The sequence below is a fragment of the Alnus glutinosa genome, chromosome 12 (genome assembly GCF_958979055.1).
Source record: "Alnus glutinosa chromosome 12, dhAlnGlut1.1, whole genome shotgun sequence".
NCBI lineage: Eukaryota > Viridiplantae > Streptophyta > Magnoliopsida > Fagales > Betulaceae > Alnus > Alnus glutinosa.
Window position 1 is genome coordinate 5,109,668 of NC_084897.1, and position 17,798 is coordinate 5,127,465.

Here is a 17,798-nt window from a genome sequence, read left to right on the forward strand (position 1 = left end):
ATGAGCAGGAATCATAATTCAGGTTTGACTCTACCTCTATGCCTACAAAATAAGCCCATACCCTAGGTATAAACTAGGACTCAATTTTTATGCACAGAGTATTATTTTCTTACAAAAGCTAATTTAGGCATCGGAGAGGACCCCCGGAAGGGTCCCTTAGTTTTTGTTGTTTTGTAGAATTATTAAGAAGAGTGAAGAACATGCAGATTCACACCATACCGGAAACTGTACCAACACAAAATAATGTCCAATGGAACACACTCAGATTTACTATTTAAAATCCAATTGCAGAACCATAAAAATATAGAACTGTTTAACAAAGAACAATCAATGTATCAAAAAAGCAACGTACAATCCTGCAACAAGTCACCAATTTCAAAAAAAAATCAATACTAAGAAATCACAACTACACAATAAAAAGGATATCCTACACCAAAGCCACAACACATCCAGAAATTCTTCTCAACAACTCAAGCTACAACCGATAACATCAAAACCACTTCTCAAATCAACTAACAAACAACACCCAAAATCAACACCTCTAAATTTTACTCCATCAAAATACCCTCTAAATCACAACTCCCCAATCGATTGCCAAACAACCAAAATGAAGAACCCATTCAGTTATAGCTTTCTACCACTAGAATTTAATCCCAACAGCAAAACCCTCAAATTTCGGTCAATACATACACAAGGAATACCCAAAACAACCGAATAACATTTCACCAAAAGACCCAATCGGCCTTCAACTATTGAAATCACACACCCAACACTTTCAATCTCAATTATCACAAAATCATATCAAAACTCATCTAAAGAGAAAACACATCCATCTCTAACAATATTAGCTAATGAGATTACTAGAGAATTACCTTATTTGCAGACAATCGTTGGGCACTGAAAAGCTATGGGGAGAAAACCACGAGTTCTCGTTTTCTCTCTCTCGGTGATCTCTTTCTTTCTCTCTCTCTCTCTCTCTCTCTCTCTCTCTCTCTCTCTCGTTCTCTTGGTTTGATCCAATCTCTCTTTCTCTCATTGTCTGTCAAGTTTGTAGCCCTCTAATATGAAGTCACATGGAAGGGCATGGCATGTAGAGTAGTAATAGCATTTCAATTATTGTTGGTCAGTTAGTTAGATGAAGTAGTACGATGTCTAGTTGTAGTCTTTCATTTAATGTTTGTCATTTCATTTGAGTAGGGCACTAAGGTGCATAGTAGTAATCTTTCAATTGATGTTGACATTTAAATTGAGTAGGAGAAGGGTTATGTGGATCAATATCCATCCAAATATCTATAGGACTTATCTCCAAAGCATTATAGTTCTCGTAGGAGAGTTTATCACCGAGTCTATAAGTGATCTTCTCCAAGTCGTGTAGTTCTCTTTATTTAAATAGTTGAACGAGATAATAAACAGCATGCAAATTGAATCCTCAAACCTTGTGTTTGATACGAGATCCAGAAATCTCTAATTTCCTACCACTGATTATTGCAATTAGCAACCATAGGCAAGAATAAGAAGTAGAATCCTACTTTTTTTCCTGTAGAAAGGCGTGTTACAAGATTTGTTACGTATTCACGTACCAATTTTATATCAGAGCCTACTTGCTCAATGGCTAACCCAAAGTTCGATCGGTTGGAGCAGCAGAATACGAGTATCCAAAAAATACTTGAAGACTTCATCAAGCTTTCGACAGATAAGTTAAGCAAGGTAGAGGAACGGCAACAAAGAATTGAGAACAAATTAAGCAACCAAGGGCCTAGTGGATTAGGGGATAATTCCACAATCAAAAATCGTGAAAAAAAAAATGCATTTGGTTCCTACAATAATATGGGTTCAAAGGTGGCTAAATTAGACTTCCCAAAGTACAACAGAATGGATGATCCCACGAGTTGGATATGTAGAATTGAGCAATACTTTAATTTTAAACAAATCGAGGAAAGGGAAAAATTATTGTTGGCAACTTATCACCTAAATGGTGAATCCCAAATGTGGTACCAGCTATTCAAAGATAGTGAGGAAGTCCTAACCTGTGAATCTGTGAAGATGGCACTCCACATCCGCTACGGACCAACAACTTTCAATGACCACTTCGGTGATCTCATGAAACTACAGCAAACTAGGTCGGTGAGAGATTTTAAGCTTCAATTCGAACAGTTACTCAACAGAGTGGGACAGCTCTTTCCCTACATCAATTGGGCTGTTTTGTTAGTGGACTCAAAGGAACTCTCAGAACTGAAGTAAGGGCAGGAAGGCCAAAATCAGTGATGGAGGCAATCTGATTGGTTCGGTTGTATGAAACAAGAAATTGGAGCTTAAAGAAACCTCCAATACCTGATGAACGATGTTCCGGTTCAAAAGATCTCGGACCTCCCCTTCCCTTACCCAATCTAATGCACACAAGAACACCCATTCAACGATTATCAAGAACAGAGATGCAAGAACGCCGAGCTCGTGGGCTATGTTTCAACTGCGACGAAAAAAAATTTCCAAGACATCGGTGCAAAAAATTGTTCGTCATTGATGGTGTGTATACAACCGAAGATGAGAGAGACGAAGAAGACCCATTTGATGCCTAAGGACTATGTGGTGAGGAATCAATAATCTCATTACATGCACTCACGGGAACGCGAAACCCCCAAACAATGCGTGTGTGAGGTGCTTTAGGAAAACTGGGAGTGATCGGATTGATGGACTCGAGAAGTACCCATAATTTTCTCAATCTGCAAATTGCTTATCAGTTGGGTCTGAAACCCACACATGCTGGAATGATGCAGGTCAGAGTGGCAAATGGGGAGAAAATCAATTGTAAGGGCTTGTGTGCGGGCTTACTATTGTGGCTTCAAGGTGAGCCATTTCTTGGTGGATTTCTTTATATTACCCATGGATGTATGTGAAGTAGTAATAGGTACCCAATGGTTACGTATGTTGGGACCAATATGGTGGGATTTTGCAAGATTGTTAATGCGATTCTGGTGGAAGAGCAGAGACGTGGAACTACGAGGCATCAAACCCCCAATACACCGCATGGTTGAAAATAAGGAGATGGAAAGGGAAGTTAAAAGAATAAGGTATGGATGGGTTTGCCACATACAACTACTGGATGGTGGGAACATTGAGAAAGGTAATTTAAATTTTATTGAGCTAGGTGTCAAGTCAAGTGGATTGGGTCACATCCACCAGCAAATATTGCTCTTCTTAAGCTCTTTTTCAGATCTTTTCAATGAGCCACAAGGTCTTCCACCATATAAAAGCTACAATCACCAAATCCTGTTGAAATTTGAAGCTGGGCCAGTCAACATAAGACCTTACAGGTACCCCCATTATCAGAAAAATGAGATTGAGAAAATTGTATATGAATTGTTAAAGTCTAGGGTAGTTAAACCAAGTACAAGCCCATATTCATCCCTAGTATTGTTAGTAAAAAAACACGATAGCTCATGGAGGCTATGTGTAGATTATTGGGCACTCAATCAGGTCACTATCAAAGACAAATTCCTTATTATGGTCGTTGATGAGCTGCTTGACGTGCTACATGGGGCTCAAGTTTTTTCCAAACTTGATCTCAGGTCAAGATATCATCAAATTAGAATGGGGGAACCAGACGTGGGGAAAACAGCATTCTGAACCCATCACGGGCACTATGAATTTCTAGTGATGTCATTCGAATTAACAAACGCACCATTTACCTTTCAAGCTCTCATGAACAAATTTTTTTTCGAATCTGCTGCGGAGGTATGTCTTGGTTTTCTTTGATGACATTTTAATATATAGCAAGACATGGCCTGAACATGTAATGCATCTAAGGGAAGTTTTGTCAATCTTACGTGCTCATCATGCAACTGCTTGTGTGGCATGACAAATGTGAATTTGGCCAAGATTCTATAAGCCACTTGGGCCACATAATTTCTAACCAAGGAGTCGCTATGGGCCTAAAAAAAAATCACTACTATGGTACAGTGACCCAAGCCAACCATAGTCAAGGCCTTAAGGGGATTCTTGAGTCTAACTAGGTATTACAGGAAATTTATTCAATGATATGGTGCAATTGCTGGACCCCTAACAAAGCTACTCAAGAAGGACTCCTTCAAATGGTCAGAACCAGCAGACATGGCTTTCAGCAATCTAAAGCAAGCGATAACTACAAGACCCATCCTATCATTACCGGACTTCAATAAACTATTTGTGGTGGAGTGTGATGCTTCATGCATAGGAATTGGAGCAATTCTCATGCAAGACTCAAAATCCAAAGCATATTTTAGCCAGGCGATCAAAGGTAAAAATTTATCACGATCTACATATAAAAAAGAAATGATGGCGCTCATTACAACTGTACAAAAATGGCGTATGTATTTATTGGGCTAGAAATTTGTTATTCGTACAGATTAGAGGAGGCTGCGGTATTTGCTTGAGCAAACCTACGGAGGCGCAACAAAAGTGGCTTGTAAAATTGATGGGCTATGACTTTACCATTGAATACAAAAAGGGGGCGTGAGAATTCAACTGCAGACAGTCTCTCAAGGAGAGAGGATCACAGCCAGCAGACCACAATCTCCAATCCAATTCTGAATTGGGTAGAGCCGATTAAGGAAGAGGTTCTGCAAGAAAAGGAATTACAAGCTATGGTTAGAGTGATACATAGGGAGAAGGAGTAGGACCTTGGAGTTATAAGTCTGGGTTAATTTTTTATAAAGATCGAATCTACTTGCGTGCACAATCTCCCCTAACAAAGGCTATAATCCATGAATTTCACAGTGGATCTCATGAAGGGTTTCATAAGATGTGGCATCGTTTGACTTCAGTGTTTTATTGGCAAGGAGCATGTGCACAAATAAAAGAATACTTACAGGGGTGCGACATTTGTCAATTGAACAAAAGTGAGCTGGCATTACCTGCTAGGTTATTGCAACCCCTGCCAATACCAACGTCCATATGGAGTGACATATCCATGGATTTCGTAGACGGATTGCCTAACTCTCAAGGTAAATCTATTATTTATGTTGTGGTAGACAGGTTATCCAAATACGCTTACATTCTAGGAACAGCCAGGGTGGAATCAGTGGGTCAAAAGCTTGGAGAGCGTGATATATTGCTAAAGCAAGTTCGCCTCAAATTGTCTCAAGCCCAAAATAGAATGAAGCAAGTCTACGACAAAGGCCATAGGGAAAAAGAATTTCAACTGGGAGATTTGGTTTACGTCCGCTTACATCTATATAGGCAGCATACGGTAGCAAGACGTTCGAACATGAAGCTAGCTGCTAAGTATTATGGACCATACAAAGTGGTGGAAAGACTAGGCGAGGTGGCGTACAAGCTGGAGTTACCACAGGGATCTAAAGTACACTCGGTATTTCACATTTTATTACTTAAGAAACAATTGGGTCCCAATTCAACAATCAATACTAGTTTACCCGAAATCCCTCAAGATAACCAAGAGTTGATACCTCAAGCTATTTTGGACTTTAAGGGACAAGACCACAAGAAGGAGGTGTTAATCCATTGGTGTGGTCATATCCCCGCAAATGCAACATGGGAAGGCGTTCTCACTATGCAACAACAATTTCCTAAATTCGACCTTGAGGACAATGACGTTTTTTAAAGGAGGGGTGGAATGATTTGAAGTTACATGGAAGGGCATGGCATGCAGAGTTGTAATAGTATTTCAATTGTTGTTGGTCAATTAGTTAGATGAAGCACTACGATGTCTAGTTGTAGTCTTTCATTTAATGTTTGTCATTTCGTTTGAGTAGGGAACTAACGTGCATAGTAGTAGTCTTTCAATTGATGTTGTCATTTAAATTGAGTAAGAGAAGGGTTCTGTGGATCAATATCTAGCCAAGTATCTATAGGACCTATTTCCAAAGCATTGTAATTCTCGTAGAAGAGGTTATCACTGAGTCTGTAAGTAATATTCTCCAAGTCATGTAGTTCTCTTTATTTAAAGAGTTAAACTTGATAATAAAAGGCATGCAAATTTAATCCTCAAACTTTGTGTTTGATAGGAGACCTAGGAATCTCTAATTTCCTACCTCTAATTATTGCAATTAGCATCATAGGCCAGAATAAGAAGCAGAATCCTACTTCTTTTCCAGTTGAAATACGCGTTACAAGATCCGTTACGTATTCATGTAACACCCTCTTTCATTTCTCTACATGGTATGTTGTAGAGGGAGAGATTTTAGGAGACATGAGGTGAAATAATTTGTGGCACAAAGAGGGAGAGCGTCTGCACAGTTTGCAACAATTAGTATTAAAAAAATTATAACATTTCACTTTTTGGCTCTTTAAATATAAAGAAAAGTTCTGTCAAATGTTAAGTTTAACATTTGATAAAGAGTTTGTTAAATGAGCATTTTTATGGATTTTGTTAAAAATTTAGAGAAAATCCAAATATGTAGAGTTCATTGGGAGTGTTCTTAGGGTTTGAAAGATCTTCTCAAGCAGCCAATTTAACACTAACTGTGAAATCAAGAGCATCCAACAGCGACATTCAAGAGAATAACAAAGTGTTAAAGTAATTAAAGAGTTTTGTTTTGTTTTGTTTTTGTAAAGCACATTGCTTTTATTTTATTTTTTATTTTTTTGTGGTTGGGGAGGTTGTATTGATGTTGATTAAGTCTATGGCTTCTATTTAATCAAAAATGCCATTGCTTTGATGTATCTTTCTATTTTATGTATAAATTTTTCGCGACCATGAATTGATAATCTTTATATTTGGTTCTCAAGAAAGTTTATTTGCACCAGACATTGATTTGAAACTGGTTTTGGGTTGGGATCTAAATGTGTTTCTGTTTTGTTTGTGAAATTTTTAGTTATGTTGTTTTGCATTTGAATGTTTATGGGAACATAAGCGCTTTCGAAACAACGAAGACATAATTAAGCTTTAAACATGATGTAAGAGGATTTATTGATTGCATTAAATATTGAGCGAAAAATTTTGTTTTATTTTATATTCATAAAAGCATATATATATATATATTTTGCTCTATATTATTTTCGAAAATTTTGCTCTATATTATTTTTTTCGAATGTTCAGGATTATATGGGTTTTATTTGTATTGAAATATAATAAGTATCACACCAATAATATCAGAGACTTCTGCTAATTTTCTATTAATACTTTAAAAATCAAAATCCAGGTTTTCTTCTTGCTATTTTTATTATTATTATTATTTATACTTCTTTTCATTTTAAACTACTCGAACAATGATTTTAACATGTTTTAATTTATATGGATTAAAATAAAATTAAGTTTCTTGAGTTTAAATTCATTTGAATCTTTTATAGGATTTTTTTTTTTTGTGATTTATTTTAACTTTCAGGCATTTTTTGGAAGTGTTTTTCTGCTTTTAAAAGCAAAATAAGGAAGAAAAAAAATTATCTGATTGTTGTGTAGGAAATGAATAAATACGCTTTCGAAATACCAAAGAGATGATTAAGTATTGAACATGATAGAAGAGGATTTATTTAATACCGTTATATGTTGAGTGAAAATTTTTATTTTATTTTGTATTCAAAAAAATATATTTTGTTTATTTTTCTCTGTATTTTTTTTTTTTCAAATGTTCATAATTATATGGGTTTTATTTGTCTTGAAATATAATAGGTATCACACTAATAATATAAGAGACTCCTACTAATTTTCTATTATTGCTTTGATTATCATAATCTTGGTTTTCTTCCAAGTTTTTTTTTTTTTTCTTTATACTTCTTTTAAGTTTAAACTACTCTTATGGGAACAAGATTTTAACATGTTTTAATTTATATGAATTAAACTGAAATTAATGGTCTTACTTTTTAATTCATTTAAATATTTTATGAGATTTTTATTTTCATTTGTGTAATTTACTCAAATTTTCAGGCATTTTTTGAAAGTTTTTTTTTTTTCTTCTTTTACAAATAAAATGAGGAAAAACTTTATTTGATTGTTGTGCAGAAAAGGATCAGAAACACTTCAAAATACCAAAGAGATATTTATTTTATTGCATTAAATGTTGACCGAAAGATTTTATTTTATTTTGTGTTCATAAAAAATAAAAATGATTTTTTTTATTTATTTTGCTTTGTATTTTTGTTTTCCCCCAATGTTCATATTTATATGGATTTTTTTGTTTAAAATGTAAAATAGGTATCACATCAACAATATTAAATATTTTTGCTTGATTGATACTTTGATAATTAAAATCCAGGTTTTCTTCTTCCTAATTTTTTTTTTCTTTATACTTATTTTCATTTTAAACTACAGTTTTGGGAACAAAGATTTTTAACATGTTTTAATTTATGTAGATTAAAATAAAATTAAGGATCTTATGATAGTATTTTTATTTTTATTTTTTATTTTTTTGGTGTAATTTATACATTCATGCAATGTTTTGTGTGTGATTGTGTCACTATGTTTAGTAATGTACTAATGTATAACCTTTAGTACGTCCTATTAAAAGAGGCGTAACAGATTTTTTACGCACCTTTTTATCCTATAATAAAAAATACGATTGAGATGCGTGTAAGTTTTAAAATTAAATTATAATGAAAAATCCCGCACATAGTACGGGTTATAGAGGCAAGTAGACATCAAAGCAAGAAAAACATATTCAAACGTAACATATAAAGATGCATTGATATCCTCCACAACTTAGCCCCTCAAAATTATATAATAGTATAGGAGTATCATGATATCCAAAGGGGTGATGATTCTTTCTATTTTCGCTTAGGATCCATTTTTATGCTCCAAAAATTCCATAGATCCAATGGTATATATGTTGCCCCATAGTAAATATGTTCCAACGTCATTTAAATTTTTATACGATGTAGCACCATATACATCATTAGATACAACAAAACAAAATTTTGATCATGAAATAAACCTCTTCATTTCACACTCAGAACTGGAGAGGATCCTATTATTGTGTATTCTTGTGTATTGAGTGTGAACGAAGACTAACTCTACAAAAACATAAAGGCACCAAGCCCTCCTCCCACACCGTCTCGCTTTCTCTATGCATGTTTAATTTCTTTGAAGGAGGAATTTACAAGAACCTTCAATATAGGAGAATATCAATTACTTCAACAAAAAAATAAAATAAAATTGATTATTGTAACAGGTAAATACCTCCTTGGCCTTAGTTAATTTGTTTAACGTAACAAATGCTGTAAATCCCACCGCAAAAACAATGTTATGTTGTTTACTGTAGTCGAGATTATCAAACACACTGGAGAAGCGGCAACTTCTGAAACTTTAAAGGCATCTTGTAATCAGTCAAATGATCCTTTTTGCTCCGAGAATCATTAAGATCAGATCAAAAGGTTTGTTCTCCGCGTGACAAAGCACTATTGATCAGCACAGTCGGCCCCATTAAACGACATCGTTGCTTCTATCTCATGCAGAACATCTGTTCTTTCAATCTGTTCTTGATCCTTGAAAAACATGCCAAGAATCTTACTGGCATTTATCTTCAAGCCCTAGTGCCATTCAATGTGTAATCAGTTAAATGATCCTTGAAGATAGTGAAGGTTTGCACAAGGCAGGGCCATAGAAAACTACATCAGGATTTGCCAAAATATTAGTCCCATCCTTCAACCAGCACTTGTAAGTGGTTTACCAAATACATATTTCAAGCAAAAATCTCCGCTACAGAATAAAAGCAAGTCAAATTAGTAAATAATTCTGGACATGCGAAACTTTTCCAATAGCCACAACTAGAAATACATAATGTTTACAAAAATGAAATTTCACAACTATTCTCTACATTTAGCACCCGGTGACGAGTTCTTAAAGAACATTACATAGTGAGGATTACAAGACCATGAGATGGAAATCCCAACTGAGGGTGTTTGTTGAATTGTTGTACCACAAGAATTTCTTGCTTGCTTTGTTTGCCTGTAACAAGCATTATCACTTATGTCACAATCATACGGTTATGGTACTCAGGGCATTAAACATATTTCTTTATCAAAAAAGGAAAAAAAAAAAAAAAAAAAAAAAAAAAAAAAAAAAAAAAACGTAAAATACATGCAGGACTTCTGTAATTTTCTCTAGTTCTATTACTAATATACAAGTCACCAGATGCAAGAAGTTTGAAAAGTCACTAAACAAAAATAATAATGTGGGGAATTTCATTTGACACTGCCTTAAGAGTCCTACTGTCTTCTTCTTTCTCTTCTTCATCCTACCCCTTTTACTAAAATTTCAGTTTTTTTATGTGAAATTCCCATCCTCACTTCTGCTACATGAAATATTTCATTCTTAGCATCCTGCCATCCTGGTCATGGCTCAGGACACCAGAATAATGCCTAACAAAGTAATGTACAAATATGTTTCTACAATTTATTCTCGGGCATTAATGAAAATATTCACCACCTCCCCACTCCTCTCCCTCTTCCTCCTGTACTCCAGAATTAATATGTCAAATAACTTCCGCAATAAGTATCCTGTATGTATGGTCATGCTAGTTATACGCCCACCAGAGCATAGAGACAAAAGCAAAACATAGAATAGCATTTATGCATAACTCTTGAAATGATTCATTCATAAATTTAGTAACATACATATTTCTCAATTTCCAAGTTGACACAATTTTGTTAATTTTCTCTAATAGATTCAAATTTTAGGTGAGGCCATTACATGTGTGGCAGTCAGCTTCTACAAATTTTTCTTTCATGTAATAACTCAACAAGATAAATTTGAGTCCTTTTTTTTTTGACAAGTATAATGACAAAGATGGATCAGAAAAATAAAAATTTTGAGTCCCATTATATCTAATAGAAACATAATTTGATGATTTCTTTGTATCAAATGAATTCTCATAATGCTTAATGTCCCATCGACACCACTATAAATTTGTAACACACTAAATATTTCAGTTCCTTTAGCTATTAGACAGAAGTAAAACCAACCAGTTTCTCAAAACTAATGATTAGCCTCAGTAGCTTGGGCATTGGCATTGAGATTATCATAGCCCCCACTTGTTGATGGCGCTGGACTGGCTTGATACAATGGCGGTGCGACCATAGGTGGGGCACCATTGGAAGTTGGTCCTGCTGTGCTTCCAGGAACTGTTGTGGCTGCACTCACAGGAGGCCTTGGAATAGCATTCAATTGACCAGGAAAGGAAGGAGCACCAGGTGGAACCATCATAGGTGGCATTGTCGGAGAAGACAGATACCCTGCCAACCCCAACAGAAATATTGAATATAGCACATCCCTAAGGACAAAGGAAAGATGCATGTCTTGCATATGGATCAAACATGATCGCATGAAGATCCAAGCAGAAAACATAAATCTGAAAGAGGACTAGCATAAAAAATCAATCGCATGTGTATGATAGGGAAGACAAGGGTAGAAAAGTACGCCATTTGATTGATTGAGAACATACTGGTAGTTTTTTAGAAAACAAACCAGGCACATAACGAGGTAATCCACCAATGTTCTTGTCTATCTACTGTTTGATTGCTATGACGTGGGGAACTCAATGAAAGTTGGATGACCTACAGCAGTAGAAAGTCACTAGAAGGAAGAACAGAGATGTGCACAATAATATCAACCAGCAGTGGCAACAGCAATACATCTAGTCAGATCTATGACAACCGTTTGAACTAGAAGAAACAATAGCAGGCACATATGAGGTCAAAACACAAAAAATGAGAGTACATGCAAAATGAGCAAAAACATGAATCAATGCATGGACCACAAATGAGATACCAATAATAGATATATTTACTATCCAATTTACCTGGAGGTCCAGAAATTGGTCTTGGTAAAACAGGAGGTCTCATCCCTGGGAGTAATGGTGAACTTCCAGGTATATGTGACATTACGGGTGTAGGTAGAACCGGAAGGCGGGGCCTCTGACCCAGTAGATGTTGATTGTAAGCAGCACCAACCTGCTGGAATGCTGCAGCTTGCCCAAGATGTTCCTTAATCCTTTGGTCGATCAAGCTTTGGGTTTGTTGCTCCTCAAATTGTTGATAGTATGTCCGAACATTGTGCTTGTGCTTGTAACCTGCATTGTGCTGCTTTCTTACAGATGGCTGAAATATAAAAACGAGATTGTCAGCAATATAGAATGTTCATTATCTCACTTTCTAGGAGCTGCAAGTATGAAAAACATGAGACTGCACGTAAAATATTTCAGACTTCAAAAGGCACAGACAATAAACAATTAACCATACATAGAGCTTGCACTTAATAAGCAAGCTTCATTTAATTTTTATTTTGATAAGTGATATTGATAGTGCAACCTAAGACCACAATCAAGTTGAAAAGGCTAAACCATTAAGCTAAGCAAATCTGGTACAGCGAGAAGTTTGAGAAAAACTATTCTGATTCTTACATGCTATAAAACGTCCATTGACAAAGAATACCAATTGCACCCAGAAAATAATGAGACTTTCTTAGGAGCCAACTTATAAAGAGAATCTGCGACTCAAAATAACAAAAACCTTAAAGACAACTAACCTCAACGTCAACCATATTGTTTTCTCTAGACGATAAAAAAATTAAAAAATTAAAAAATAATATGAATAATTCTTCAGTTCTTTGTTTCAAAATTAAACTACCACAAGGAAAGAAAATCAAAAGTACCAAAAAAAATTGCAAATATCAAAACGAGAAAAAAAAAAAAAAAAAAAAAAAAAAAAAAAAAAGTTAACTTGCATAGTTCCCCACTTAAATTAACTAGCCCCCTGCACTATTTTGCAGTCAACTTCAGTGAAAGAAATTAACAGCATTCGCGTGATTTGGTTCAATCTTAGCACTAATCCTCAAAACTTTCGCAACAAATGAACAAAAAAAAAAAAAAAAAGACATAATCAGAAGCTCTTAGGACATGTACAAATAAAATCAAATGCATCAAACAATTTTGAAAAAAAAGCATCAAGTGTAACAAAGGAGCTTACGGAATCGTGTGTCAAGTAGGTGTCACAATAATCACAGTAGTACCTGCAAAATCGTATCCGTTAATATATATACACACACACACACGCATAGATATATATCAGTATGAAAGATCGCATAGCAAATAGAACAACGAATAAGAACGCACCGTGGCATGGCTGTGTGTAGCTCGAATTGTATCTGATTACAGAGCAGAGAGACCCCTGGTGCAGAGAGAGTGAGACCAGAAACCCTACCACACAGAGAGAGAGAGAGAGAGAGGGACCAGGATCCTCTCCGAGTCTCCGGTGTTTTTCCGTTTGATTGTGAATGATCCTTTTGCCCCTCATTAATTAACTGACACGGTGGTCTGACAAGGAATAAAAGATTTTCTCTCGTGCGTTTTCGTCTTTTGACTCTTTTCCTAAGCCATTTCACACAGTGTTGCGTTTGCAGTCGAAAATGACCATTTTGACCTTGATTGGACTACTGACCCAAATCAATTGGTCTTGTGTTTTTTTTTTAAGGCACGTTTGGTAGACGGTATATCACGTGGAATGGTTTGTTTGATTGCACACAACCTTGTAATAAATTTGTAATAGCCAATTTGTTTTAGTTTTTGCTTTGTAATAGCCATTTTTCAAGGAATAAATAGCCCTTCTTAAAAAAAAAAAAAAATAGAAAAATAACTATTCAGAAAAAACAACAATTTTTTTTCAAACCCAAAACTTACAAAAAAATAATAATATAAATAAAAAAAACAAAAACTGGTTGCATTCTATGGGTGGCTAACCACCCATGACATTACCCCGAGGGTGACTTGGATGCCCTCGATTGGATTTGAGAGTAGTCGCAACCACCCCAAAGCCCCTTAGGGGTGGTTGTTCACGGCCACCCTCGACGGTGTCGGAGGTAATCGCACCACCTTAGAGCACCTCGAAGGTTCATCCACCCATATAATATATCAAGTTTTAGATTTTTTTTTTTTTTATTTTGTTTTTTTGGATGGTTAAAAAAAATAGTGTGAGTTTTTTTTATTAAAAAAATGTGGGTATTTTAATAGTTTTGGTTCAATTCCGGTAAAAGCACGTGTTGTCATCAAATTGATGAATATGAATATATATTGCATTCCACTTTCTTCCATTCTCAGTAATACCTATTTATTTTTCTAATAAAATAGTCATTACGCATGGTAAACGTGAGCATTTCTTCGTCCTCTCCTACGCCATTCCAGATTTTTTTTTTTGTTTTTTTTGTGCTCTAAAACTATTTTACCCTTAATAATTACTAATATGATCGATTTGCAAGATGATTTTTCGTCATTTCCTCTCCCTCCCTTATGCAATCGTCTTACAAAGAGAGCTAGATAGCACGAGATAAGAGTACAAGGGAGAGAGAATAATCTTACCTGCTCGATTTTTCTTTTGAGGGTGAGACAAACTGCTCAAAAGAGTTGGAGAGAGAAGGATTTTCCCTTGAAAAAATCCAGTGTCCCTTCGTATCCCAACACAATAAGTTCTCTTCCTCCTACTACTTCTTCCTAAGCCCCAACCACATTAATGCTCCGTTTGTTTCGACGTAAAATAGTTTTTGAAAAATATTTTTCGTATTTTTTAGTATTTGGTGTAACTGAAAATAGCAATCCTGAAAATATTTTCAGTTTGACCAAAAATGATTCTTTAGTTTCGAAAAATGATTTGCATTCTTATGCTCCGTTTGTTTCGGTGTAAAATATTTTCCGTTGTAAAATATTTTCAGAAAAATGTTTTTCGCATAAAACATTTTTCGGCGTTTGGTGCGTATGAAAAATCACATACATTTTTTATATTTTCACTCAATTATACTAACTTATAAAAATAATTTTTTATTCACAACATAAAAAAATATTAATATAAAATAATTGCTTTGGTGGTTGTCCGAGGGTGGTCAAGGGTTGTCTTGGTGGTTGTTTGAGGGTGACTCGGTGGTAGTCTGGGAGTGGCTCGGTGATGGTTCAGGGTAGCTCAATAGTGATTCGGGGTAGCTCAGTGATGGACCATGGTAGATCGGGGGTGGTCCAAGATAGCTAGGTTGTGGTCCGGGGATGGCTCGGTAGTGGTCCGAGGTGACTTGGTGAAGGTTTAGGGGTGGCTCGGTGATGGTCAAGGGTGTCTCAGCGGTGGTCCTAGGTGGCTCGGTGATTGTCCGAGAATGGCTCGATGATGGTACATGGTGGCTCAACAATGGTCAGAGGTTGCTCAGTGATGCTTGGCGGTGGTCCGATGGTGGTCTAGGGTGGCTTGGTGGTGCTCCGGAGGTGGCTCGGTGATGGTCCAACGGTAGCCCGAGGGTGGCTCAATAATGGTCCGGAGTGGTTTGGTGGTGAGTCAGTGGTGGCCCAGGCCTGTCTTGGCAGTGGTCCAATTTTGGTCCAATGGTTTCAGAAGCAGAACTCAAACTCGGAAAATGATTTATGGAATTTAATGACCGTATTATTTAATCTTGCATATAGATTTAGAAAGTAATTCAAAACGCTCATTACCTCATAGGCGGATAGCGGATAATAACATCATTTAATAAAGGCAATAACCACGCAGATGTGGATAGTAATCGTATGATGTGGATGTGGATACCTAAAAGTGATTACCGTATTTTGCGGATGCAGATATTGCTAATAATTGTATCCGCATCCGAATTTTCACCCCTAATAGGATTAGTTTTAGAGTAATTTCTTCCAGGGATGAACGTTCAATCCCCTTGGCTGAACATTTGGCATTCCGTACTTCGAACTATCGTTCTTCGTAGTACGAATGTTCACCAGCGTATCACAAATGTTCGACCTTGAGCACGAATGTTCTCAGAGTAGGCAAAATACCTGTTTTACACTTGTTATGGCATAAGCTTAGCTTTTAAATTAGGATTAGGTCTAACAATAGGTTTTTCTCAGATTTCGAGGTGTGGAGCCTCAAGAGAACTTTTTGGAGGAGCCTTGCAATGTAAGTGAGTAAAAACTTACATGGATACTTGTTATTATTTTTCCCGCATAGTATGGTTATTTTTTGTATCAAATATGCATGTGTAACTCACATGAAATATACATTTTATTAGTGTGAACTCTTATTTTGTGATTAATGAAAATAATGAGTTTATAAAAGCATGCATGTAAAATACAGTGAATATTAAATTACATCGTATGACATGATACACTGGTACGTACAGGATAACGGTCATAGGCTTACTATACAGGTTAACCTTATGGTCAAATGTTTATTTATTTTTATGTTTGGCTTTGGATCCAATGGTTATTTTTTGACCAAGCACCATGTTTAAATGGGGGTCACGATTACGACATTATTAACAGCGTGGGCCACCTGAGGTCAAACTCAGTCAGGCTGTTAATGATAGACGGTAGCGTACATATCCAGAGCACTGATGTTGTATTATAGGTCCCTCAGGACAACGCTAACCCTGTCGAGAATGGGTTAATATCCAAGGTAAACCATATAGAGTTGAACTATGACATAATTCCTTTATTACAACATAGATTATATCTATACTACATCCATGATAACATTGCCAAATAATGAACTGTAATATTGCATTACTACATGTGATTTATTAAAAACTGAGTTAGTACATGATAACTTATCACCATGTGCATTATTACATACTAAGTCGTGGATTTATGCTTGTATATTTTCCACCTATTAAACATGCGTTGTTTTATAGTTGAACTACCTTTAGGTGTTGGATTTGGGATGGACCTTAAGGCTGATGCGGCAGTCAGACATAGTGTTATTGATCCGATTATGCTTGAAGACTGATTGCAGGATTCTAAAGATCACTCATAGTAATTAGTACTTTTGAGTGATGTTATAGGCTTAACATTTAAGGCTTGATTGTGTATCAAGGTTTAGTATTGATATTTTATATCGATGATTTGGATAGTGTGATTCCAGTTAATGTAATGACTCTTAGTAGATGATCTGGTTGTAATTAATGTTGATAGAATATCTTATGTAAGCACCATGCTTAATTCCCTTTGGAAACTGTCTCATAGGGGTGGGCAAATTATTTGATTACTGACTACCGATTATTCGTCGATCGTCACAGAATCGACTTCGACCGCCTACCGCTTAAATATTTAATCGAAATTCATAATAAAAAAAAATAAAAAAATTGTCAGTCGGTAATTGAAATAACCAACTTTTCGTTGGTAGCCGACCCAACCCGACCCAACTAAGCGAAACAACGTTGTCCAACGCTTTATTTAAACGATGTTGTTTTGCCCTTGTCTATATGACGTCATTTTGTGTATAAATTAAAACTGTGTCATTTCGATTAGGATCCAAAACGACGCCGTTTTGAAGAACCTATATAATCTAATTTTGTGGAAACAGGAAACCCTCGAATCACAGTATCACTCCACTCCACTTGACCCTCAAACCCACGGCGCCGTCTCCCCAAACCTAGAAACCCTAGCCCGTTCGCCAATCGCCCGTTCGGCCGTCCTCCCCTCCGGTCGTTTGGCCGTTCGTCGTCCTCTCTCTCACAGTCCCACTCTCATGTTCGGTGTTCCGAAGTCTCGTTGTCACTTGTCACTGACTCATGGTGTAACCCCCCTGTGCTCAACTCGTCCAATTTCTCAAGGCCCCGAGGTTAGTTTGTTTTATTTGTTAGTTTTTTTCAGTAGTTGTTAATGTTTGGTTGCATTTGTGATTTGTTAATGTTTGGTTTAACAAATACGTTTTGTTTTTCACAGTCAAAGTGCTTTTTTTGGTAGTTGTTCGGATCTGGTGGTGCACTGCTCGACTCTGCTACTAAGTGATAATTTACTATTATACATTTATACTAGTTCTTGATTGTTGAACTGATATGATATTTACGGGGATTCTATTGTGTTGATACATCATTTGCTGTATTTTTTGCTGTAATGATGTGTCTTGATTGT

The 17,798-nt window shown here is 36.0% G+C and overlaps 1 protein-coding gene across 3 annotated transcripts; it reads right to left on the bottom strand.

The window, feature by feature from the left end:
• Positions 1–9,055: 9,055 nt before the first annotated feature.
• Positions 9,056–13,199, bottom strand: LOC133883046 (U1 small nuclear ribonucleoprotein C). 3 transcript variants are annotated; one of them, XR_009902808.1, is made up of 6 exons: positions 13,038–13,199; positions 12,892–12,934; positions 11,727–12,024; positions 10,891–11,160; positions 9,781–9,874; positions 9,056–9,625 (listed from the first exon to the last, which is right to left on the bottom strand). XR_009902808.1 is itself a non-coding variant. In XM_062322229.1 (5 exons), exons 1-4 carry the CDS (start codon positions 13,043–13,045, stop codon positions 10,904–10,906), a joined length of 606 nt encoding a protein of 201 aa, XP_062178213.1. In that variant the 5' UTR covers positions 13,046–13,199; the 3' UTR covers positions 9,056–9,625; positions 10,891–10,903. The 3 variants fall into 3 exon arrangements, 2 of the variants coding, with proteins under 2 accessions (XP_062178213.1, XP_062178212.1); XM_062322229.1 differs by lacking the exon at positions 9,781–9,874; XM_062322228.1 differs by lacking the exon at positions 9,056–9,625 and having other exon boundaries at positions 9,669–9,874.
• Positions 13,200–17,798: the final 4,599 nt, after the last annotated feature.

Coding starts and splice junctions, on each gene's coding strand:
- LOC133883046 (XM_062322229.1), bottom strand. Junction 12,025..12,891: donor CCTACTTGACACACGATTCC/GTAAGCTCCTTT, acceptor TTTATATTTCAG/CCATCTGTAAGAAAGCAGCA. Junction 11,161..11,726: donor ACCAATTTCTGGACCTCCAG/GTAAATTGGATA, acceptor TGGGGTTGGCAG/GGTATCTGTCTTCTCCGACA.